Here is a 24640-nt window from a genome sequence, read left to right as displayed (position 1 = left end):
CAGCAGGGATGACAGGTCAAAGTTCACAAAGGTCAGACAAGGGTCTTTCGTTTCCTGCACGGCACACTCCAGACGTCTCCTTGGCTCCAAAAACAATAACAGAAATGTGTGCGTGTGCATATGCGTGTGTCTGCCTTTGTCTAAAGCTTGCAAACAACATGACCGTATATGTATGCTCTACGCTTTTCGGCAATTGAAGCAAAAATAGTTGCAGCTACTCAGCAGATTTCAAATGTGCTGGTGCCTATTTTTAAAGAGAGAAACTGACCTTGTAGATAAAACTAAGATATAAAACACCCAAAGTTAATCACAGTTAATATTATTATTATTATTATTATTTCCTTAAAAGAACTTCTGAGAAATGAAAACAAATTTGAAAAACAGACTTTCTTGATAATTAAATAGGATATATACTATGCAGAAACATAATAAAGGAACTACAAAAAGCTGAACACAAACGATCCATTAAAAAGAGATCAGGGGAAGTAAAGCAAAAGAGACCCAGGAGTATTTTCAGGCCACATCATCCTGGCACTGTAAAGTCCACACAGCCCAAAGTTCTATTTCCATTTTCCATTTTGCGTCCTTGTGGTCTGGAAATGACCAGCCTTGTTTGGTGTATTGTCTTCAGTCACTTAACTGTGTGACCGCGGACATTTGCATGGTCAGTAGTAAGAATAACTCGCCACAATGTGACGGTGTAGTGGCAATAAAAAACAGCTTGGGGTTTCTTGGTGTTTACGTGTCCTGAAGTCACTCAGAATGACAAACAGGAAGCGGTTGAGGAGGAAGCTGCGGCAATTAGGAGTCAACGCACTGAATATCAGCTATGTCTATTGATACTAGGCAGGGGACAATAACCGGTTTTAAGGTTCAACACTGTTTGGAATAGTCATGGTTTTGAAACTGTTAAAATGTTCTGTTACATCGTTCCTATAGTATATGGTATAAAGATTCTTGTGTGTGTGTTCAAAGAAAATCTGTGTTTTTAAACTAATGAAGACAGCAGATTTATTTTTATTATTCTTAAAATTAAACATATTGTGTTCAATGGGGAAAGAAGCTGTTGTTTTTTACTCAGACGTTTAAAAGAATATATTTTAGATCAGTAAACACAATACCATGAAACTGTGATATTTTTTTTCAAGGTCATCATACTGTCAGAGACTTATACAGGCCCATGCCTAATTGATACTGACCTCTATCAGGTCATGAACAGGACAGGTTCTATAGGTTTGAGAAGCTTGAATCATCAAAGATTAAGCCTTTGCAAAAATGTACAGCATTAGAATTATCTATCAGAATCTGATGGTTCCCTGAAGAACCTTTAACATCCATGCATTTATATAAATTAACATTTTAAAATTGGGTTTTCACAGCAACACCATTGAAGAACCAATTTAAGTCCTCAAAGAACCAACTCAGGCTCATTCTGAAATCGTACCTCTATATACATTTCTGGAGAGCGCCAAACATGCCACAGGAGCTGTTTTTATTTTTGTACATTTTTTTTTACAGTTTTTGTTTTCGCGAATGCACCAGAGGCCGCTGTGTGTGCTTTTTGAGATCTCAAATTTTTCTCATGAGTCCCATTCGTGCCTGCTGTTCTTCGGGTAATCCACCAGAGGCGGCTGTTGACTGACTGACTGATCGACTGACCCACCCTCCGCATTCCCTAAACCCAACCAACTGTATTAATTGACCTACCCACCCACTTCCCTAAACATAACAAACAATTTTCAAAAGCAATCCAGAAAAAGAAAAGGCCTCATCTGACTTTTACCACGTTTTCAGATTTTACCATAATCTCACCCTGTCATTTACTTGTTTATTTTATTTTTTGGCTTCTGTATTTGTTTTACCCACTTTCTGGAACTGTTTTTCACCGGACTCGAACCCAATCGTCGTGGTCAACTCCTCTCCACGTCTCAAGTCTGCCGACGTACATGGCAAGCTACTGGACAAACTAATAACAGCAGGAAAGCAGTCCATACAGAGGTAAGCGGTCAGCTGGTAGGCGTGAAAAGGACCGGCGTCAAGACTACGAGACACTACTAGATCAGCTGTGTTTGATTTAGGGTTGGAGCAAAACTGTGCAGAGCTGCGGCCCTCCAGGATTTGAGTTTGAGATCTATGATCTGAATGAAGTTTTACACCATAAAAAGCAATTTCTGTAATCATAGAGTGTGTGTCCATTTCCTGAATACCAGACGCAAGATATCTGTGAGAATATGCAAAAAGTGCATCATCGAAAAGTGTCATTTAACACATTCCCAGTAAGTGATTCTGAGCGACGAAGGTATGCTGGCTGCTCATCGGAATGTTAGTTTCGACATGTCATGCAAATTCTCGTAAACAGCAGTGCTTCTGGGACAGGTTGTTTTAGGGTGTTTGCTATTTGGCCAAAACAACACTATGGTCATTCCATGAGCTAATGTCAGAGACTGATGCGGAAGAGAATAATTATTTGTTTTTTTATTAAATTTTTGCAGTGACGAAAGCATTCCTGTTGCCACATGAAATCAGCTATAAAATCAACATAAAAACAACAACAGCAAAAACATAATTCATCCCATCTACTTCAATGATGCTTTTACTTCAATAAAAGTGGTAGATGTGTAGGTTAGGCTGTCAATGGAGAAATAAAGATGCCTCAGATATCAATAAAATGTCTTCCTTACGTAAATGAAGACTCTTAATGAGTCCTTTCAGATATTCTTATACATATTTTTGAACTATGCCATTATTTTCAACCAGTTGAACCATTACTGGCTCTCTATTGTTATTGCAACACAATTGGGAGAGTAAAATATTGATATCATTGCATGGCTTTTGCTTGTGATTTTCAGACAAACAACCCCAAAAAGAGGAGCAATGTCTGTCTTCACTGCTTTCCTACTGAAAAGAGAGAAAATTGTGAGAGGATGCCCGATGACTTTAAGGTTTTTAGCAAACCACAGGTACTGAAAGAGCGCACAGGTAGAGATGGAGATAGTGCTGACTTAATCCAAAAGCTGTACTATTAGTGTTTTTCCAGAACGAGTTTGACATTGAGTAAAATTTGCAGTGAGAAATGGCAGGATATGAAACATGCTGATGCTTTTCATTCACTGAAAGAGAAAGTTCAAGCTTATTTAGAGAGTGATCTGGTGACTAGTCAGATTCACAGAAGTCTGTAATTGTTGTTTTTTTTTCAGTTACGATCAATGCAGAAATTAAACCAGCATGTTAATTGTTTATCTTTTCTTTTTCTCACTCTGTGGATTTCACTTCACATCCAGAAGCATTTACAATACATTAACACATTATATTAATATTACATTAATATTGTTATTCCTTGTGGTGAAAAATAAATTGTTGTAACGATCACTATTCTTTAGACTGAAAACTAAAGCCAAAAGTGTGGCAGTGTATCAGTATTTGACTTTCCACGTTCTGTTAAACAATATCTGTGGATCACCAATTTCATTTATTTGACATCACACACTGCACTTCTACAATACTGGCACTCATTTCATTAAGAGACATTATTTATGTTATATTAAGCCTTGATACCTGGGGCACACTTTTAAGGTTTGGACAACATGAGGATGAGTAATTAATGACAGACTTTTCATTTATGAGTAAAGAGCAAGTTGAGATTTTATTTCATTATTTATTTAATTTATTTACTTATACTACTTTATCACTACACTAATGTAAACCACTACACTGTAAACCCTGCTCTTGTCATTACTAAAAATATTAAGGTATTATAACTTGACATTAACAATGACGCAGTGGTGCCATAGGTAATGCTGTCGCCTAACAGCAAGAAGGTTGCTGGTTTGGGCCTTGACTGGGTCAGTTGGCATTTCTGTGCGGGTTTCCTCCAGGTGCTCCAGTCTCCCCCACAGTCCAAAGACATGCGGTACAGGTGAATTGGGTAAGCTAAAATTGACCATAGTGTATGAGTGTGGATGAGTGTGTATGGGTGTTTCCCAGAGATGGGTTGCAGCTGGTAGGGCATCCGCTGCGTAAAACGTGCTGGATAAGTTGGTGGTTCATTTTGCTGTGGCGACCCCGGATTAATAAAGGGACTTTCTGTGTTGAGTTTGCATGTTCTCCCTGTGTTGGTGTGGGTTTCCTCAGGGTGCTCCGGTTTCCCCCACAGTCCAAAGACATGCGCTATAGGTGAATTGGGTAGGCTAAATTGTCCGTAGTGTTTGTGTATGTACTGGTCCTCGAGGTTGGGGTTTATTTTGGTAAATTAGATTTACCAAAACAACAACATGGTGCGATAAAATATGAACTTAGATATAAATGGCCCTGGGAGTAAGTAAAGAATATAAAAGCTGAACATTTTGGAAGTTTATTCTATTAGCCAATTTCAAGTTATCTGTACTTAAACATTTAAGTTAATTGAATGAAGAGACCACATTTGGTCAACTCAATAAACTTAGTTGTCGATTTCCCATTACTAAAAAGAACTGAGGCAATCACTTTCCTCAAATCATTTGAGTAGTCTCAACTTATTAGGGTTTACAGTGCATTTGGCAGATCTGCTGAATGCATGTGTATTCAGTTGGCTGGGAATCAAACCCATGATCTTGGCATTGCTAGCATTTTGTTCTGCTGTTTGATAATAATATCATTAATAATAATAATAATAATAATAATAATAATAATAATAATAATAATAATAATAATATGATAAATATTAACTATAAAAACAATTAGTTATAACAGTCATACATTTTTATTTTAAGGTAAAATTCTTACTAATTAACAAACCATTAACTAAGACTTTAAACTACAAACTTGCTGCTTGTTGCTTAATAATAGCTAGTCAGTGCTATGTTAGTATAAGACAGATTCCTGCGATGCTCCAGGGACTGACGAGTCTTAGCTGAGGTCCAGTTTCCAGCGCCTAGACTGCAGCTCTGCACAAGACGTTTGGCCAGTGGAGAAATGGTCGTGCCCAACCAAGCCTGGTTTCTCTTGAGGTTTTTTAATTCATCACTTTCGCCAATTGGTGAAGTTTTTTCCTGTCGCCACTAGCTTGCATGGTTCGGGATCTGTAGAGCTGCGCATCGATGGATAGCTCTTTAGTGTTTGGACTTTCAGTAGTGATTATTAAACCACCCTGAATTGAGCTAAACTGAACTGAACTTAAACTCTGAAAATTGAACTGCAAAGTTTCAATCTACTATGATCTTTTATGTGAAGTTGCTTGGACACAATCTACACTGTAAAAGCGCTATACAGATAAAGCTGAATTAAAATGAATATACCTAGTATGTACTTGTGTACTTATACACTATAGTTGAGTTCTATGCTGGGTTCCACACAATGTCATCACACAAATCGATTGAGTTAACATAATCATTTTATAAATTTAAGTGGATTGTACATAAAACATGGTCACACTTTACAATAAGGTTCATTAGTTAATGTTAATTAATGCATTCACTAACATGAACAAACAATGAACAATACATTTACTACTGTATTTGTTCATGTTAGTTAACGTTAGTTAATGAAAATACAGTAGTTCATAGTTAGTTCATGTTAACTCATGGTGCATTAACTAATGTTAACAAGCATGGACTTGGATGTTAATAATGCATTAGTAAATGTTCAATTATGATTAATAAATGCTGTACATGTGTTGTTCATGATTAGTTCATGCTAGTAAATGCATTAACTAATGAACCTTATTGTAAAGTGTTACCAATAACATTAAAGTGTTCCAAAAAAACTTAAATGTTGTTTCAACTCATTTAAGTAGTTTGAACAAGCAGCAAGTGTCATTTAGTACTAATAAACAAACAATAACTTATTAATAGGCAGGTAATCAGAAGCTAGTGGCAATGAGTACTTAAACTAAAGTATTTCCAAAATAGCATTGTCAAGAATTTTTGTTTTTACTAATTATTAATTTTGTTGTTGTTGTTGTTGTCTTTTTTGAGAGAGAATTTAGTGAATTGTACTAAATCCAATTAGGATCAATTTGATCAAACCTGTACTTCAACAACTGAACCCAGTTTTCTCCCCAACCTAAAACAAGAACTAAACAAACTCTCTTTTCTAACTCCAGGAGTTGGCACAAGTTTTTCTCAAAAAGCAGCGTGAGCTTCTGGACAGAATGTTTCCGCACAGAGCCAGCAGAGCCAGAGATGAACCTCAAGCTTCGGCTTTGTACAATTCAGTAGGGTGTCGTGGCAGGCACTAAATAAACTGGCTAACGAGACTGTATTTCCATCATGTTGGAATGAGGTGCGAGCGATTGGCTTTAAAGGGGATGTTCTCAATCTCTGAGTCTGACACATATCTCTTCAAACTGGAATTCATGGCATGCTTTTCTCCCCAGAGCAGGTGCTTCCCGAAACCTCAGCCAATGCATGTGCTCCTCATTGAAGATCATCTGCAGGACAGTGAAATCAAGTCTGCGTGTAATGAGAAAACTGTTGCCATGAAATATGTGTGTCCATAAACAGTAGTTAAAGGGTTATCAGGCTTGCTAAAACGCTGTTAAATAAAATGCAACTTTATTTGCCCACAACTGAGTTTTACACATGAAACGTAGTCCATGAAACACACCAGAGGCCTCATTATCAGGTTCGTACATGGATGTGTTTAAAAGGAGCCCCAATTTATCATTCAAGACACATTGTGAACGGAGAAATGATAATGTATTATCTGCTGTGGCTCCACCACACAGGAAGGAAGGCATCAATAGGACGGCCAGCGAGTCAAAGAGCGTCCACAGAGACGGTATGGAGCCAGAAAGACAGCTTTTAAAGTCTCTGTTGTTTAATTCAGTAGTGGTAACCAATTATTTTTTTCAACTAGATCAGACTAGGTGCTGAAATACGTCGTCAAGACAGCAAGGAGGACAAAATAATGTGACAAAACACACAACATAAAAGGTTCTCATGATTTTTGGACCCAGTGTAATATGAAAAAGCTCCCTGATGCATGTTATTAAAATTATTTGCACAACAATTGTTATACATCTTTTCAAAGTTGCTGTTATTGACATACTAACATGTTAATAGGTATTAATTAATAGCTATTAATTATTTAATTGTTTATATAAAAAAATGGAAGTATTTATATTGATGTATGACTCATTTGTGAAGTTTCAGAAGTTTGATTGTTAAAATTGTATATATGTTATATATTTTTCTAAAATTATTATAATAATTATTTAATTACCTGAGCATACTAAAACTGAAATATGTACTGTTATATTATACTTTTAAATTTTTTTATAATGTTTTTAGAATTGTTACTTTTAAAAATGTTATAATGTTGTTTATAATACAACATTATTTTGTTTTGTAACAATATAAAGAGCTTTCATTTGGTAAAATTATTTAAATATATTAGGTGACAAGTACTAGCTATAAAAACTACTATCAATCTAAATGTTATCTCAAACAGCATGCACAAATAGAAAACCTACTTTAACGTATCTGAAGGGACATTTCGAAATGCATTAAATACACAATTGTTTCAGCGTGCACAAATAGAGAATCTACTGTAACGTATATGAACTGAAGAGACATTTCAAAGTGCATTAATTACACAATTGTTTCAGTGTGCACAATTGGAAAATCTACTGTTTAAACTGTAAGATTGATTTATCTAAATTGGTTAATGTGTGATGATTTTGGACTTGAAATAAAATAATTATTATTTGTTTGTGCATAAATTTGATTAATATTGATTTTGTATATTCTGAAGTGATTTACTCGATTCATATCTTCATGGAAGTTTTATTTTATGACCCGTTGATTGTATTGTGGTGCATCATGGTGGCGCAGTGGGTAGCACAATCGCCTCACAGCAAGAAGGTTGCTGGTTCGAGCCTCGGCTGGGTCAGTTGGCATTTCAATGTGGAATTTGCATGTTCTCCCTGTGTTTGCGGGGAGTCTCTGGGTGCTCCGGTTTCCCCCACAGTCCAAAGACATGTGCTATAGGTGAATCAGGTAAGCTAAATTGGCTGTATGAGTGTGATTGAGTGTGTATGGGTGTTTCCCAGTGATGGGTTATGGCTGGAAGGGCATTTGCTGCGTAAAACATATGCTGGATAAGTTGGCAGTTCATTCCACTGTGGCAACCCCAGATTAATAAAAAAAAGAAATTAGATGGATGGATGATTGGATAAATGGATGGATGAATGAATGAATGGATGGTTTATGAGTGGTACTAAAATGTGTTGAAGTTAAAGCTTGTTTGCTTTGTTTTTTCTCCTTTATTAATATCTTGATTTGGTTGATTTGATTTAGGTTTATTTGATTAAATCATTCATTTGTTGAAACTTTATTTTTTTATTTAAGGTAATTATTTAAGTAACTGGGGTTTTCCAACTGCCAAATACTGCTACAGAAAATAAAAATCCAGAGTTTTATTTGTTGGAATATTAGTTAATACTTTGTGAAATGATAAATATGATTTTTGATAAATACAACCTTATTGTCAAGTATGACCTTACAATTAGTCTGTAATTAGGTAAATGTAGCCAGAGCTTTTGTTACACTCCCTTGACTTGCACTCTATTGTTTTAAAAAGCAACTGATAATTGCTATTCTAACTGTTTTGGACATAGTAATAAACTATTGCTGTGGAAGTGGAAGATATAAGACTACAAAACAATTCATGACTACATATTTATTTTGGAACCCAATAATAAGTAAGCCCAAAACAGAACAGAACAGAGTTTTATGTTGGTGCTTAAATCAACATTTGAGCTAAAAGGAACATATAAATATTTTACACGTCTCAAAGAATGATCTACTGTTGTGTCTTGGCTTGATTCATAATTTACAAAGCTCCACAATGAAGTAAGTACGTGAGTAAATAAACGTATAACAGGGCAGAGAAAGAGGGAGGGCAAGAGAAAACAACCAAAATGGATAAAAAAGACTAGAAAAACTACTTTGCTGTGATCTTGAGTTTGATCTGCCAATGAAAAGAATGAATAGCACCAGCAAACAGAGGAGGCGAAACATGGCCAGTGAGAAAAAAGAGAGAGGGAGAGAGCGGCTCAAGCAAATAAACATGACATAATGAATAAGTAATAGGAATAAAACAAAAGACAATTGAGGGGGCTGGAAAACATGGTTATGTAGAATACAAAGCTTTTAGTGTTAACAAAGTCTTGGATTTAACTATTCATTGGTGTGACCTATTCCTCCTATTTCATATTCTGTGTCTATCTCTCCGTCTCTCTAGCCGGTTTTATGCACAGACCTTTTTAGCTGAGTCAGAGGCCATTCACCACTTGGGGCCATAACGCCCTGTGACAGCTAAAAAGCCTGTAGTCTCCAGGCTGCCAGAATCCTCTTATTCATTGCACTGGTGTGACGGCGAGCCTCTCCAGCTCTCTCTATGACTACAGTCACACAAGCAGCATCTCATGCCGGTGCTGCAGATGAGGACTGACTATGAGCTTTTATCTATTCTGTGTTAAAAAAAATAACTACTGTGCTTTAAAATAAAGTGAATTACAGAATCTGCTCTGTGATTATCCTCTAAATGATTGATCTACTGAAGGGTGAATTCGCTGTGTTGGAGAAAATGAAACATGAAGTATGAATTGCCATCAGAGGCCCATTAATCTTTTAGTAGCAGTAATTGTGCAATTTAACGTAATGGTGAGAACGTTTGGATAATATACTTTCAGGCAAAGTTGAAGATTATACTAATATTAATATCTCACAACTTTTTCTTTTTGTCATTTTGCTGTTATAAATGATCAGATCAGCCATTTCCTTCTACATTTATTAAACTGTTCAGGATTTTAGTAAAGGGATGGTTCACCCAAAAAAATATACTGTGCTGTAAGTTTACTCACCCTCACTATGATTGTTTTTATTCTACAGTAGAAGTAGATTTCTACCTGAAACAGTTGTCATTGGCCATTCATCAAGTTTAAGCAAGTCAGTGGTCACCAGCTGAGAGACAAACCCTATCATATTTTGTGTGTTTTAAAAGCCTAATGCTGGTCAAATTAAACAATGGTTATTTTGCTAGCAAACATTCAACACAATCTCACTGCAATTCGTAATTTTTTGAGATAGTGGCTAATTCGTATGAAATTGTACGATCATTTATACGATTTAGCACGATTTGCTCATCCCCCATTGATGGTTGGGTTTAGGGGCAGGGTTGAGTGCCACGTCTCCTTTTTAAAATCAAACATTTTCATATAACTAAACTCGTACGAAATTGTATGAATTAGCCACTAAACTGGCAAAACATAAAATAGTTACGTATTCTCGTAAGATCAGGCTGGAAAATTGTTATTATATAGGTGAACAAATAATCAATGCAAGTTAATCCGCTGGGAAAAAAATATTTGTTACGGTAATATTCAATCAAAATCTGACTATTGGCTTCTGTGTTTGGAATGATGCTCCTTATCTGTTGTTGTTAGCTTGGGGGGTTTCAGCCACTATAACCACACCCCCATGGTTTCCACTACATTCATTCTTCCATAGCAGGGCACCACACCAAAATTCATCCCGCCACGGCTACATTACACCTTTTCATTCAAAACATGGAGTCATTTTTTTTTTTTATAGCCAGTTATAAATCGCACCAAAATGTATTAACAGGTAAGTAAGTTATAACAGAGCGAACTTTACTGCAACCATAATAGTGCTGTGTGTTATTTGTTTAACCCTTTACGGTGACATGCTGAAACATGTAACATGCAGCAAACACAACATAGCATATAGTTAAGATGAACACAGTTTCCATAATTATACTTTAAAGATAAAGGTCTATGGCTCTGCATAAAATGACTTTATCCTGCTGGAGTTTATAGCCGTTTCACTTTACTTCAGTACGCATTTATGCCACTCTGTAGGTCTATTGGAGACATTTATAAATATTTCTAGCAAATCTAATAAATGTTGGAGACATACTTGTTCCATAAATGCACCAAATTGCACTTCAGCTGCGTTTATTTGAGAGTGCACAAGAAAATCTGTGCTTGAACAGTGTATATTTGAGGGGGCGTGCAAGAAGTTTTGTGCACGAACAGAGGAAATAGACATGCAAGCAAAGAGATATTGCGCTCACGACATTTGTCATTGAAATAACGCCATAGGTAGTTGGAAGATCTGTGTAAAAGGGCTGCCGCCACAGCTGGAAAAAATCCTAGAGGAAACACTGCACCCCTCTTACCGTTAGTTTGCTATGAGGGAATGATTTGCAAAAAGAAAGCCCCTATACACTTTCAGTTGAAAGTTCATCATCATATTAAAATAAGTCTCAGGAACTATTGGTGCGTGCAGAATTTAAATGGAAGCTTGAGCATGATTTTTAAGTCCTTTTGAGGTCAGACAAAACAGCACTGGATCAATACCAGCATGAATTTTCCTTACGATTGAATTATCTATTATCTATTAAGTCTTTTCTCAAAATTTTGAATGACTGACTTGATGTTATTGTGTTTTTGTTTGCGTTCATGAAAGGTTTTATTAGTATTAGTAGGGTTAATAAAATCTTTTGATATCTTGATGTCAGTTGAAAAGTTGAACCAGTCGAATATTTTTTCAAAGTGTTATCAAATATTAAGGTAGTTGACATGAAGCTTTAAAGTTAGCTGACCATCAAAATAGTTCACAAAATTGTTTGTTTAACTTTTTTTTTTTTTTACTTTATTGTGTTTGGCTTATTCGAAAACCTGCCTTTAAAAATTTCCTAGATGTTGACATGCTGATGTTTTGTTTTTGTTTTGAAGGCACGTTTTTCCAAAATTTGAAGTGTTTCAATGATCAAATTTCAACATTAACAAAGCAAGAACTCTTTGTTTTACAGTTACACAAATAATCTTTGAAGAAACATGCTTATGATGGTTCAGTTTACACAGTGATCTGTAGTGCATTCTTTGCTTTAACCTCTTCGCTCTCTCACCAACATCTTCTCTAGCTGTCCTTCTTGCCTGGTTTCTAACAGCGTCCCTATAAGCATGGACCAGCAGGTCATAACACTTCTCCATCTGTCTCTCTCAGTCCCATTCTCCCATGTCCTCCTCTTTCTCCATCTCCCCATGATCTGATTTCTTGCCAATGCAGACATTTTGTGTATCTCATTTAAATGCTAAATGTTCTTATCTATTCTATTATATTCTTTTCTATTCTATTCCATTCACTAATCAGTTTTTCGTCTCTCTCTCTTTCTTTTAACTATCTCCCTCTGTAGTTGATCATACCAGTGCTCCTGTGTAATGGAAATTCAAGCTAAACAGCTAAAATGAGATCTTCTCATCCTGACTAGCCTGAAGCTCACTCAACCCACATGCAGAAACTACAAATAAAGTGAGTTTATTGCTTTCAAAAGACTTTATTTGTCTCTGATTTTGATGAAATCAGTATACAACTGCCTGCTTCTTTCATCTTTATTTAAACAGAGCTTCAGTGAAACTTTTAGAGCATCAAATCAAACAAATGTCTTTAAACATCTTGAAACAAACACACACTTTTCTCTGTACTCTGGACCATAAGCCAGGAGTTCATTTGCTTAACACTGAGGAATGTGAAGGAAGATATATTGATACTGTGGAAGTCAAATAAGACTAGCCCCCTTCCCTTTCCGTCTCAAAGCGCTTATCATGTCATTCTTTAAGGGACAGGAGTTACAGAGGCTTCCTTTAGTGATTATAAATGATATAAAGCACAAAAACAAAATACTAATGCACGCATCCACACAGTTAACCCATTATGAGTGTGTGTTTCTTTGATTTATCAGTGCAAGCACATGCATGCTGATAGTGATAGTCCACACCGTGCCAAACAGATGACAAAGGTAACTTTAGGCAATTGGTTTGTTTTGCTTATCTGTGATCCAGACTTTGCTAGAGAGCAGCTGATATGCAGCATGGAGACAGATAAAGGATGCTTGGTTCCTTATTGAACAGTCTGTGCACAGTAAGAAGGATGCGAAAATTGCTTGCATGCAAATTACTTATGAAGGTTACTGAAGACTAAAGTCATTTAAACTGACTCTGTATTACACTCCACCAAGAAGTCATCACCAGGGCCAAACAGAATCTGCGGACATTTTTAGCTATTTCTGTGCAGAATTTTGTAAAAAGATATCTGTGGATTTATGTGGAATGCTTTTGGGAGTATCGTAACTAAAAACTTAATATATGAAATAAAAAATAATGTGTTTTAACTTATATTTAATATTTACAATGCAAATAGAATTACTCACATGCTCACAAAGTCTCTCACATCATAGATCTACTAAAAGACAGAAAAATGTTACTTTACAAAGTGAATTGTGCATAAATCATACAAACATTTTTATATTAGTCTATAATATTAATGAAATTTATTTAAAAACTGAATAAATATTAATGTACACACAATTCTGTGCATACAGATTCCATGTGGGCCTAGTCATCAATGAAACAAAATGCACTAGCCTCTTCTCTGCATGCACTGAGATGTAAACAACCTGCCAATTTTATTTATTTATTTTTGGTTGAATTTTTATTTTAAGAAAAGAAAGTCAGAGAAAGGTATACGTAGTGCTTGTCATAATGTGTACACCCCATTTTGAAAATGAATATTTTTTCCATTTCTCAGTGAATATGAATAAAACAATATTCTGTTTCAGTGTTCTGTATTCTCGTCATTCAAAACATCACAATAAATTGTAATGCAGAACAAAATTACAATGCATCAGACCCAAAAAGAACATAAAAAACATCAAATAGATCACAGAAAAACATTTAAAAAACATCCCAAAAAAATCACAGAAGGGAATAAATAATTACTTAAAAACTATTGCACAGCTTGTTATAATAGGTATGATTAAAATAAAGTGTGCTACTATTTGTTGATTTATTATTTCTTACTACTGTAGCTATCAAAAATAGGTTATTATTCAAAAGTATTATAATGACCGGATAAAAACTATCACAATACCGCACTGATTTGCTCCTGCAGGTTTCTGTATCGCCTGCCTGATGGCATGAGTGTGAGCAGACTATGGGCCAGGGTAAGTTGGATCCCTTAAAATGCTATTTGCCCTAGACAGATAACATTGTGGATACAAGTCCTCAATTGATGTTATTTTGACTTCAACAGAGCCAATGAACCAAAACAGATTTATTAAACAGATATATTTATTAAAATAATATTTTTTAACTACATTTAACTACAATATTTTTACTAAATTGTATTTTTTTCTTGATTTTTGCTATTTTTAAATATTTTATTTGATATTTTCCTTAACATTTAAATTTGGGCAACTAATTTTTGAACAATTATCGTAAGTTATTTTGTTAGGTAAGCTCCAGATTTGGCTTCAGTATTGACTAATCTAATGTATATGCACAAATATATTATTGTATAGCTTCCTATAGAAAATATTGAATTAAAGGAGAGATTTGAGAGGGTGTACTCATATATGCTGAGCCCTATATATATATATATATATATATATATATATATATATATATATATATATATATATATATATATATATATATATATATATTATTACTCAAAATAACTATTATTTGTTTAAATATTATGTATATGGGTGACGTGTTGGCGCAATGGGGAGCATGCTCGCCCTGCTGTTTCGAGCCTCGGCTGGGTCAGTTGGCATTTCTGTGTGGAGTTTGCATGTTCTCCCCGTGTTCTCGTGGGTTACTTCTGGGTGCTCCGGTTTCCCCCAATAGTCCAAATACGTGGTATAGGTGAATTGGCTATGCTAAAATTGACTGTACTGTATGAGAGTGGGTGTGAATGAGTGTGTACGGATGTTTCCCAGTGATGCGTTGCAGCTGGAAGGGCATCCAATGCATTAAACATATCCTGGATAAGTTGGCGGTTCATTCCGCTGTGGCGACCACGGATAATAAGGGGACAAAGCCGAAAAGAAAATGAATGAATGAGTGAGTGAATGAATGAATATATATTAACATCTGCAAGTCAATGAAACGGAATTTTTTTTTTTTTCAAATGAATTAATACATTATAAAATGAAAAGATTATTTACCTCATACTGCTGAAGTAACCCTGTTATAATCATGTTGAAAAGCCCTAAAAAAGCAGCATTTTATATCCTCTGATAGTCTGATGTGTTCTGACAAGTATGTCCTCTGGGGATTAAGATGAAAAGAAAAATAACAAACAAATAACTTCCGACAATAATTTCTCTAGCATCCTTCAGCCTTCTCTCGTGAGAATGACCGGCGCACTTCCTACAGGACTCTTTGCGCTCGAGATAAATCTTAACTAAAATCCCCCCCAGTTTTGACATTTCCAGAAGGATACTCTCAGAGTCTAGGGAAAACTGCCCTTAATTGCACAGATAAACATTAAAACAGGGGTTAGACATGTTTGCAGTCATCCAGAGCGTCGCGGCGTTACGAATTTCGCGCTGTCAGATCAAAGCGATTACCTCATTTACAAAAAGAGGAGGAAAACTAAGATGTCCTTAATGACGTGATTTGATCTAATCTTCGCTAATTGATGGGTTTCGGTCAAAAGCGGGCAAGACGACGATTCGAAAAGTGTTTAATAATCCTTAATTAATTAATCCCACACATAAAGCGATTAGCCCACTAGTAAAGTGTTTTTTTTTCTGGTATCTTATTAAATCTCACTATCATAAGAAGAAGATGTCTGTGAATTACTCGTTATCGGCTAGGCTTGCTACATTCATTGAATATTAGTAAATGCACTGATATAGTGACTGTTTCAATACAATAATTTTTTTATTATATTTAAATATGTTGTATGGTTTTAGATGTGATAATGAGCTGTCCAGAGTGCTGAAGACCACATATCGCGTTCACATGAGGTGAGTTAGATGCTACTTTAGTCCGCTGTTTTAGAGCATGCACACCTTTCTATTAAAAACACTAGCCCCTTTCACACATATAGACCTTTCCGGAAAATTACCGGCAATTTTCCGGAAAGGTTGTATGTGTGAACAGGTCCTTTTTGAAAATACCGGTAAATTCGTTCTGGCTATTTTCCGGAAAGAGAAGTTGTAACATTACCGGCAATTTGCCGGAATGCTGCGCTGTGTGAACGCAGAAGGAAGATTTCCGGAATAAGCGTGTGCACGTCTAGAACGTACTGACGTAAGACGTCTGCTTTAGCCAATCAGAACAGTCAGACGCATTTACGTCCGCGCGGTTTATGAGAATAAAAGCCTTTGAATATTTTCCCAGACACATTTAGCTGCTAGAAGTTAGTCAGATCACGTTTATATGTTCTTCTTAATGCCAACTGTGTAAATGATCATCGATGAGATGCTTATGATAAGCCGTTGTTTGTTTACCTTCAAGCTTTGCGTGTGCCCATGAAACAGCCTGTGAGCGCCTGCACACGCACATATTTTGAACATCTCGAAATGCTTAAGTTGTTTACAATATTGATCATCCACAGAGTTTGTAATTTTGTCAAATGTTTACAAATACAAGCGCAGCCATTTAAAGCTCATTTGTGGTGAATGATGTCAGAATTTACCGGTATTTTGGAATGGATGTGTGAATGCTCTTTTCCGGAAAAATTCCGTAACGTCCTCGCCTGTGTGAACAGCGCTTTTTTCAATATACCGGTAAAGTCGTTCCGTAAATTTTCCGGATATTTACCGGTATCACTGTGTGAAAGGGGCGCTACACAGTGTTCAAAATAGCATACTGTAATCAAACGCTATAAGATTTCATAGGCTACTTAACTGTACGTGTGCAATCATAAAATTCACATTTCAGAAGTTTATTATTGCAAATAGCCTATGTTCTTTCTCGGTTAACTATATTGGCTATATGTTGTTTAAACGCCTAGTCTGTTTTATATGTCATATTCATGTCAGCATCAATTAGTATTATAGCCTAATTTACATATCCGAGATATAAAGCCATAAATTATAGTCTTTTATACAACAATCATTGTATGCATGATAGAAATTCGCAATTTAGTAACAAAATAACCATATAGCCTATTGTTTAATGATGACACAACCGGTAGTCCGCGAGCGACGTCTTGTTGCCATGGTTACATTCCTTAGGCGGACAACATTCCTCTATTTGTGGACAGGTGAAAATGTAAGTTTTTACTACAATAGATCAGTGCTTTTATTAATTTTTTTCGCTTGTATGTATAACTTAACTGTTTAATATACTTTTTTATAGGCTACATCCATTCCGGTGCCAAAGTCCCCATACTATTTGCTATTTTAAAGCTTATCCCTAACGTTACCTCAATAAACTATTAACCCCTGTTTATATTCTCATCATTAGCCTATATTTGTTTCTGTGCTAGAGTGTTTTGGGGAAAACTTCTCTTTGCGTTTTCATTTGGGTTTTATTTTAAGACATTTTCTTAGTTTTGAGCTATTAGAGTGAGTCATTTCAGAATGCTGTTTTTGAGGTGTTTCCTCTCTCGCGCATTCATTTCATTGACACCTTTCTACACGTCATTTCTCTTGACAAATCCATTACAGTACAAACAAAATACAAAACAATGAAACTTCGCACGAGCTAACAATTTCGGTGACATTCTTCTCTTCTCATGATCATTCCGCGCACACACTCCTAGACTCGCAGAATTGAATGGGCGTGGCTTGGAGAGCACGCCTCCCTCCACTACACTCCACAGAGGAGCGCAGACCGAGCGCTCAATGCTGTCAATGTACAGACATGAACCGAGCTCAGCGAGCAATAATCAAATCAAAGCTTTTTATTCTCCGCGATTAACACTTAGTTTTTTCCGTTTTCCGCTAATAGGTTCAACACTATTTTTCCACCCTAACCGTCGTTTTGGAAAACAAAATCGTTCAATCGTTTGCGCTGGATCTTTCTTGCCAGAAGATGTGTGTGGAGAGCGATGGATGTGAAATCGAGGGGTGCAGCAGTTCGGATGAGGTGCACACGCTGTCTGGAAGCATGAGTCCGGCTCTTAAATCCAGAGATCTGCATCACTGCAGACCTGGGCAGAAATTCCATGCCGCATTACTCCGATGCCGGACTCCGCTTGTAGCCGCCGGGATTCTGAGTTTTGGAAATGTGCTCAATTACATGGACAGATACACCGTAGCAGGTAAGACGAGCATTATTTTGGTGTAAAAGCCGCTCGTTTTACTAACCGGCTTATGATAGCAGAACAGCGCAAGTCATCATTTGTATTGTTTAATGTTTCACTCGGGCAACAAAGTTTCATTTTGACCAGGAAAACACAAACATTTTAAACATTAACACAAGTCAAGTGATCATCATGTATATCTCAAAGGCGCACGTGCTGGATTTTATTGAACAAGGTAAGACAGTATGTCTCTCATGCAGCTTAGCCTGTTCCGTGTGATTTAATCAAACCATCCGGATAGTGAGAGGTAACCCCGTTGTGCTAACATGATATTGATTATTGTGAGTGAACTTAGATCAATCTAATCTGACCCTATGCCTCTCAAATATGCCACAATATAAAGGCTGATGACAAGCAGTCCCGTTTACAATTTTATATTATCAGCATTTCTCACGCCAGTTTTTAACGTTTGCTCACAAATCAGCACTAACAATCAGTATTTGTCTTATCAATAGCAAACCTATTCAAAATCATCTATCTAGCGACCAACCGGCTTTTACCAATTCAGACTTTATTTAAATCAGAAGCGCTAATCCAGAAGACATCAAGTTCCAAATAATCTCGAGCAAACTTGGGACTCCGCTTGTATCCAAGGTTTTAGGAACACCTCTCTTATTGGCGGTTTTATAAATAACCCCGGCAGCGCCAGGCGCAAAGATGCCCTTGGAATCAGGAATCAAGTTATTCAGGAATAAAGGGAGAGCGCAGCCGCGGTCGGACATGTTTCCATAGAAACTAGAACAGATTTAATCTACTAGTTTTTTATGTTGTGTCAAACTTAGCGTCTCTCTAAAATTGTGGTTTAATTCGCCTTTTGAATGGCTTCCCAGTGATCTGAGGCGACATGTCAGCTGACATTTGCTCCAGCGCACTCTGAGAGGGGTAATTTTCATGAATAACTAATGAAGAGCGATTAGAGATTTGGAACAAGGCAAGAGTGCGCTATTACCTAGGGATTTCTGAAATGCGGGATTTAGTATAACCGTAAATAGTGGAAACAGCTCTTTTAATCCATTCCCTCTCTGATTTACATGTTATTTGTCATATATGACATTTTCTGGTGTTGTTGTTGAGTTTTTTTTAATTAATAATTGTGGTTTTCGTGTTCCTTACAGTGTATACTGAGAAATACATGCAACCCTAACCCTACATGCAAGATACTTGATGCGCACTTATTTGGTGCAGATTTAATAACATTAAAACAGCAGTGTTTATCCTATACATATGCATATATATGGGAACTTTTCACTTAAAATACTAATTACCAACAATTATTGAATGGGAAAAAAAGTTGTTTGATGTTATGACGAGCCATAAATGAAATGTACGTTTGCATGGTCTTGTTCCTCCCGCGCTGAACAACGCGTTCCTTCTAGCGCGCGCTTCAGACACTTTTGACAGCAGGGGATGCTTGAATGGCGCGCCGCTGCAGCGTGCAGACTTCTTTGTAATGGCTTATTCAGGAAAGCCCTCCACAACTACAAATGCAGAACCTGCTTTGGCAAAGTCTTTATTTGATCCTTTAATATGTCGATTGTGCGTTAGTTTGCCAGATGGTTGCGTGTTGCATCACTTGCGCGAACAATTAAGAATGTCAGTCAGTGATTAATGGGGTGAAATTTGCGAATACGTTAGAGATGGCAACGATATGCGACATGGCGGTGGATATAGCGCGTGTGTACAGTCTCAGGTTTGGCAGCATTACATAAGATAGCAGAGCAGAGATAACATTATTAAAAAGATGTGTTTACGTCGGATGTATCTCATCTAATCTCGCCATCTCCAAAATCAATATCGTTTCACTCAAAGCATATCCTGAACAGATAGATTGTCATCCTCTCTCGTGGATAAAAGTTTCAATATAAGCCAAAATCCATCCGTTTTTACTCAAGTGAGTACACACTTTATATGCACTTTAGTTTATTTAAAATGACCATCACGCCATGCAGCTGCATACAGATTGACTTCTTTGCTTATAAATGAGTTACATTTGATTTCATCTGAAAGGAAAATTGAGTAAGTAAATATTTGAGATCATGAGGACTGCTGAGAGATTACAGCAAAATCGGTCAGTTCTCAGGAGAGGACTTGAATTTGGGATGTTGCAGCAGCAGACTGCAAGTTATTGAGATTAACATGCATCTCTAAACCCCGAGATTGCCTGATTGATAAAGCATGATGGAAAGCATGTATGAGACAGTGAAGCTCACTTCATGGGAGGGCAGAGCTGACGCAGCCATCCTGCAGTGGTGGAGACCAGTCTTTAGTATGAGAGAGAGAGAGAGAGAGAGAGAGAGAGAGAGAGAGAGAGAGAGAGAGAGAATAAGCCACATGATTGCTGAGACCTTCTTACCACTGCTGCTTTGTTCTGCAGTCTGACACAGGCACCATTTGAAGGATGTCCAGCAGTGGTACAAATAAAACATAATTTGTCATATGACTTTTCTAGAATGCAAAACAATATATTTCAAAATATCTGCTTATGGTTCATTAGAAAAAAAAAATTGTGTTGATATTTCTCTTTAAAAAAATGCTTTTCTTCTTTTTTATGGTTTTGTTGATCTTTTTTTAAATATATATATGAGATTTTTTGTTTCTTTCTGTTGATGGGTGAACTAAAAGATGTTTAGCCATAATTTTAAAAGTAATTCATTACACCATAAAGTTTCCGAAATGGAACTTTAAGGAACTCACCCACCTAAATTTTAGTCAAGCAGTCCACTTTAAAAGGAGTTTACCTGCACTCGCTCACTCAAATAAAATACAATTATTTAAACACCAAAAAAGGCGACATGGTGATGTTTAAATAACACCCTCACAGCAAATAGGTTGCTGGTTCGAGCCACGGCTGGGTGGGTCACAATGTGGAGTTTGCATGTTCCCCCATGTTCAAGTGGGTTTTCTCTAAGTGCTCTGGTTTCTCCCACAGTTCAAAAACATGCACTACAGGTGAACTGAATAAGCTAAATTAGCCATAGTGTATGTGTGGGTGTGAATGCAAGAGTGTATGGGTGTTTCCCAAAGCCGGGTTGCGGCTGGTAGGGGATCCGCTGCATAAAACATATGCTGGATAAGTTGGCGCTTCTTTTCGTTGTGGTGCCCCCTATAGCTGCAAACTATATCTTTCTTGGCTTGGCAGGAACGTAGAGTTTTTACTCAACACAATGTCAGACAATCCGTAAATCAATGCATGTTTATTTTAAATGAAAGCACAAAAATCCAAATGATTCTTACATCCTGCACCTTCTTTAAATCTTTAAATGTGTCCCCTAAAGCATTTAGACACACAAAAGAAACATATATTTTTAGCTGACAGCAGACGGTTAGAAAACTGTTTCTCCAATACCCGCGCTAACACTTCACTGCACTTCTCGCGAGAAGGCAATGCAAGCATTAAAGAAAGATCACACAAATTATACATAATAAAAAATCAGAAATAATTTTGCCATATATGAATATGAAACATAAATTTGGCAGGAATTATTGACATTAAACTGGCTCTTACAACCCCTGATTAATAAAGGGACTAAGCTAAAAAGGAAATAAATGAAATGCATAAATACCAAACTAGTTTGCATTACATTCACAGTGTTTTAAAATACAATTAATGCAGTCTAAACACTAAAACTGGGTTTATTAAATACCGTTGAAGTGAAAACACCTACTTTTATTATGAGTCAAACCTATTTACTGTCAGTTTTACTTTTTACAAGCTCTTCAAGGCTGTGGTTGTTTTAGAATCTCAAGTCTCTCATCACTGTTAGCCAAAACCAAATGTAAATTTTCTAAAGAAGAAGGAGAATCAAGTGTGTGTCATTTTGGCCTTGTCAGACTACATTTAATTGATTGATTTTTGCGAAACAGAACAGCAAAGCTCTAATTTTCTGTTCTCTCCACCTAAACAAAACTAGCGGGTGTGTAGATTTTATAGCAGAGGACAACCAATCCCTCATTAGAAACCGCAAAGCACAGAACAAAACCATGTCGATGTGTGCTGAATGTTGAGGAAAGGAATCTTGCTCATCACCTGTGTCAAGTCTGGATTGATTGGAAGAATAATGAACAGGTGTGTAAGTGTAATATGGTCACCGTAGGCTTACGTTGTTTATTTTCGGCATTAATGCTAAAACTCGAGTCAGAGTCATATGAATGACTTTTTCCTTGTTTATGTTTAGCCGGAGGTGCATTTCAGCAACGTTGGGACTGATTCCCCCTCCCTATTGTCTCATTATAGTTGTCCACTATCTATATTTGTCTCTTTCAGTCTCCAACACAGCCTCTAGTGGTACAGAGAGATCAGATTGATGGGGCTGAGGTTGTGAACCATTTAGTTTGATTAAATTTGTGGTTTGGCTGTGATGGCTCAGATCCAGGAAGGCTGGCTGGCAACAGTCCCTCCAGCAGACAGGCTGAGCTCAACAACAGATTACGGTTAAGACAGGGATTAAGAAGCGTGGGGAATACCACAGGGACGTACAGACGGAGGCCACTTAACATTATTTGATCCAAGATCCTGCACTGAGCCACTGGCCTGATGCCTGCTCTGATGAAGGCAGTTTGACTGGTAATCTGGATTATGAGGTGCAGCAGATTCTGAAAGGTGCAGTGTCTTTTTTTCCTAAAGGCATCTGAGGTATGAGGATGTTTAATCTCAAGACAAGTGCTTAATTAAGTGTGACGGGTAATCCAGCAGCCCGAGGAGCTCCCTGAGGGAAAATAGACACGTCTGCACATTCAGATATACAGGCTTTCCGTTTATTAGAGGAAGAGACTGTATGATTTGCTGCATTGCTCTTCTGCACTTTATGGTCCAGTCTGGCTGGCTCAGCTCTAGTTCTGCCTGGACACACTCTCAGACACACACACACATACACATTTGCACACTGTCTTTTTTAGTTGTGCCCCTTGTGGTGTAAGTTGAAGGTGTGATAAGGCCTATCTGTAACAGCACAGTGTGCTCTACTTAGGGGGGTCAGCAGCAGTAGCACGTAGCACATAGAGTGATGACACCAGTAAAAGCATTACATCATTGTAAAAAAAAAAGTTGATTTACTCATTGATTTAAGTAAAATATGTTTTGGTTGAAATTGCCAGAGCCCTCTATAATCGTCATCACGTTTCTTCTCACTAGTGACAGCCCTGTTCCAAGAGAAAGCCCTGTACAATTAGCCTGGTTTTAACTTACTGTAGCTTGACCCCAATTGGACATGCTTAAGGAGCATTAGCATAAAAGATGCAATCACAATTACCATTGTTCAACAAACTTTCACACAGAATTTAGTCATTTCGATATTTCAACTTGTCCAGTTATTGGTTTATTTGTGGTTCTTCCTGACAGCTACATTTTACCCTCTCATTTTGTAGACTTTGTAGCCTTCTTAGCTCTTCTGTCTAGGTCAGGGGTCTCAAACTCGCGGCCCTCAGTGCAATATTTTGTGGCCCGCGCCGACCGCTGTACTCTGACATAATCAGCGGAGCGGGGAGAGAAAGCGCTCCCCGCTTTGCTGATTCTATCCGTACACAGCGCGCTTGTCACTCAATGCGCGTTGTCGCGCGCGTTCTGGTCAGCTGTGTTGTCGCGCGCGTACTCAAGAGCGGTGTTATCGCGCGCCTACTGAAGAGCGGGACCGAGGGTGTGTCGCGTCGCGGGGGCACTTTTGATAATTTTGGAAGGGCACTTTCTATGCAAGACTAAAAAGGGCATGTGCTCTGCACAGGTTGAGCCCTATGTGTGCACGTGCCTGCCCTGCATCTTATATATATTGATATTATAGGTAGATACAGACTGGTACAGACTGATGTGACTGGAGTGGGGTGGGGGTGTTTTATTTATACATATATACGCCTTTTTTTAGGTGAGAGAATGGAAGTTTTGAGTGAGTTCCCCCAATTTTTTCCCTAGGACTTCAATAAGTCAAAGTACAGGTCTAGACTTAATGATGATCATCTTCAAGCCATACTGAGGGTCTCAACTGCTTCCGCTCTAAAGCCAAATGTGGTTCAGATTTGTGAGAAGAAGCGCTGTCAAGTCTCTGGCAGCAAGGAGTAGGCAAAAGATGCCATGTTCAAACTGTTCATAATCTTCACTCAATGTTCTATTCATGTTCAGGACACTTCATGTTCAGAAGAAATAATTAAAACTGTTAATAATGACATTTGAGGATTTTTTTTGTAAAATCCCTTATGCGGCCCAGCCTCACCCAGACTTTGCCTCCTGCGGCCCCCAGGTAAATTGAGTTTGAGACCCCTGGTCTAGGTGGTTAATTCTTCTGAATTGGAAGAGCCCTTACCCTCCTTCTCACATTTGTTGGATAAGAAATGTTCTTTATTTTAAGAAATTAGACAAAACTGGGCACACTCTTCACCGTTCTAGCACTATTTTCATTAAAATTTTGGAACACCTTCGCAAACACGTCCAAACTCTTCAGCTTGACCCTGCTTCTTCTGATTGAGTCATTACCCCCTACTCCCAGCTTGGCACTGGACACTAGTTCTGGCCAGCACATTGCAGACCTGTAGTTTCTGTATGT

The 24640-nt window shown here is 37.3% G+C and overlaps 1 protein-coding gene and 1 long non-coding RNA gene across 9 annotated transcripts in view; one reads left to right on the top strand and one right to left on the bottom strand.

Annotated features, from left to right (window-relative positions):
- Positions 1–24640, bottom strand: part of LOC147844013 (uncharacterized) — a 187318-nt gene that overhangs the window by 27128 nt on the left and 135550 nt on the right. The window contains exon 5 of one of the 5 annotated variants that reach the window (XR_015491303.1): positions 19904–20371. The exons of the other annotated variants lie outside the window; for them this stretch is intronic. This is a non-coding gene — a long non-coding RNA (uncharacterized LOC147844013). Of the gene's footprint in view, positions 1–19903; positions 20372–24640 lie in introns of those variants that run through there. 5 annotated transcript variants of the gene reach the window in all.
- Positions 17649–24640, top strand: part of spns2 (SPNS lysolipid transporter 2, sphingosine-1-phosphate) — a 116904-nt gene continuing 109912 nt past the window's right edge. For 2 of the 4 annotated variants that reach the window (XR_015490446.1, XR_015490447.1), the window contains exon 1: positions 17649–18068. Coding sequence is in view for 2 of the 4 variants with exons in the window: in NM_001114455.1 (NP_001107927.1) it covers positions 17840–18068 (229 nt within the window). In the remaining 2 variants the exon portion in view is untranslated. 4 annotated transcript variants of the gene reach the window in all.

This window comes from Danio rerio, chromosome 5 (genome assembly GCF_052040795.2).
Source record: "Danio rerio strain M-AB ecotype USA chromosome 5, GRCz13ab, whole genome shotgun sequence".
NCBI lineage: Eukaryota > Metazoa > Chordata > Actinopteri > Cypriniformes > Danionidae > Danio > Danio rerio.
This window is presented reverse-complemented; position numbering and strand designations above follow the sequence as displayed.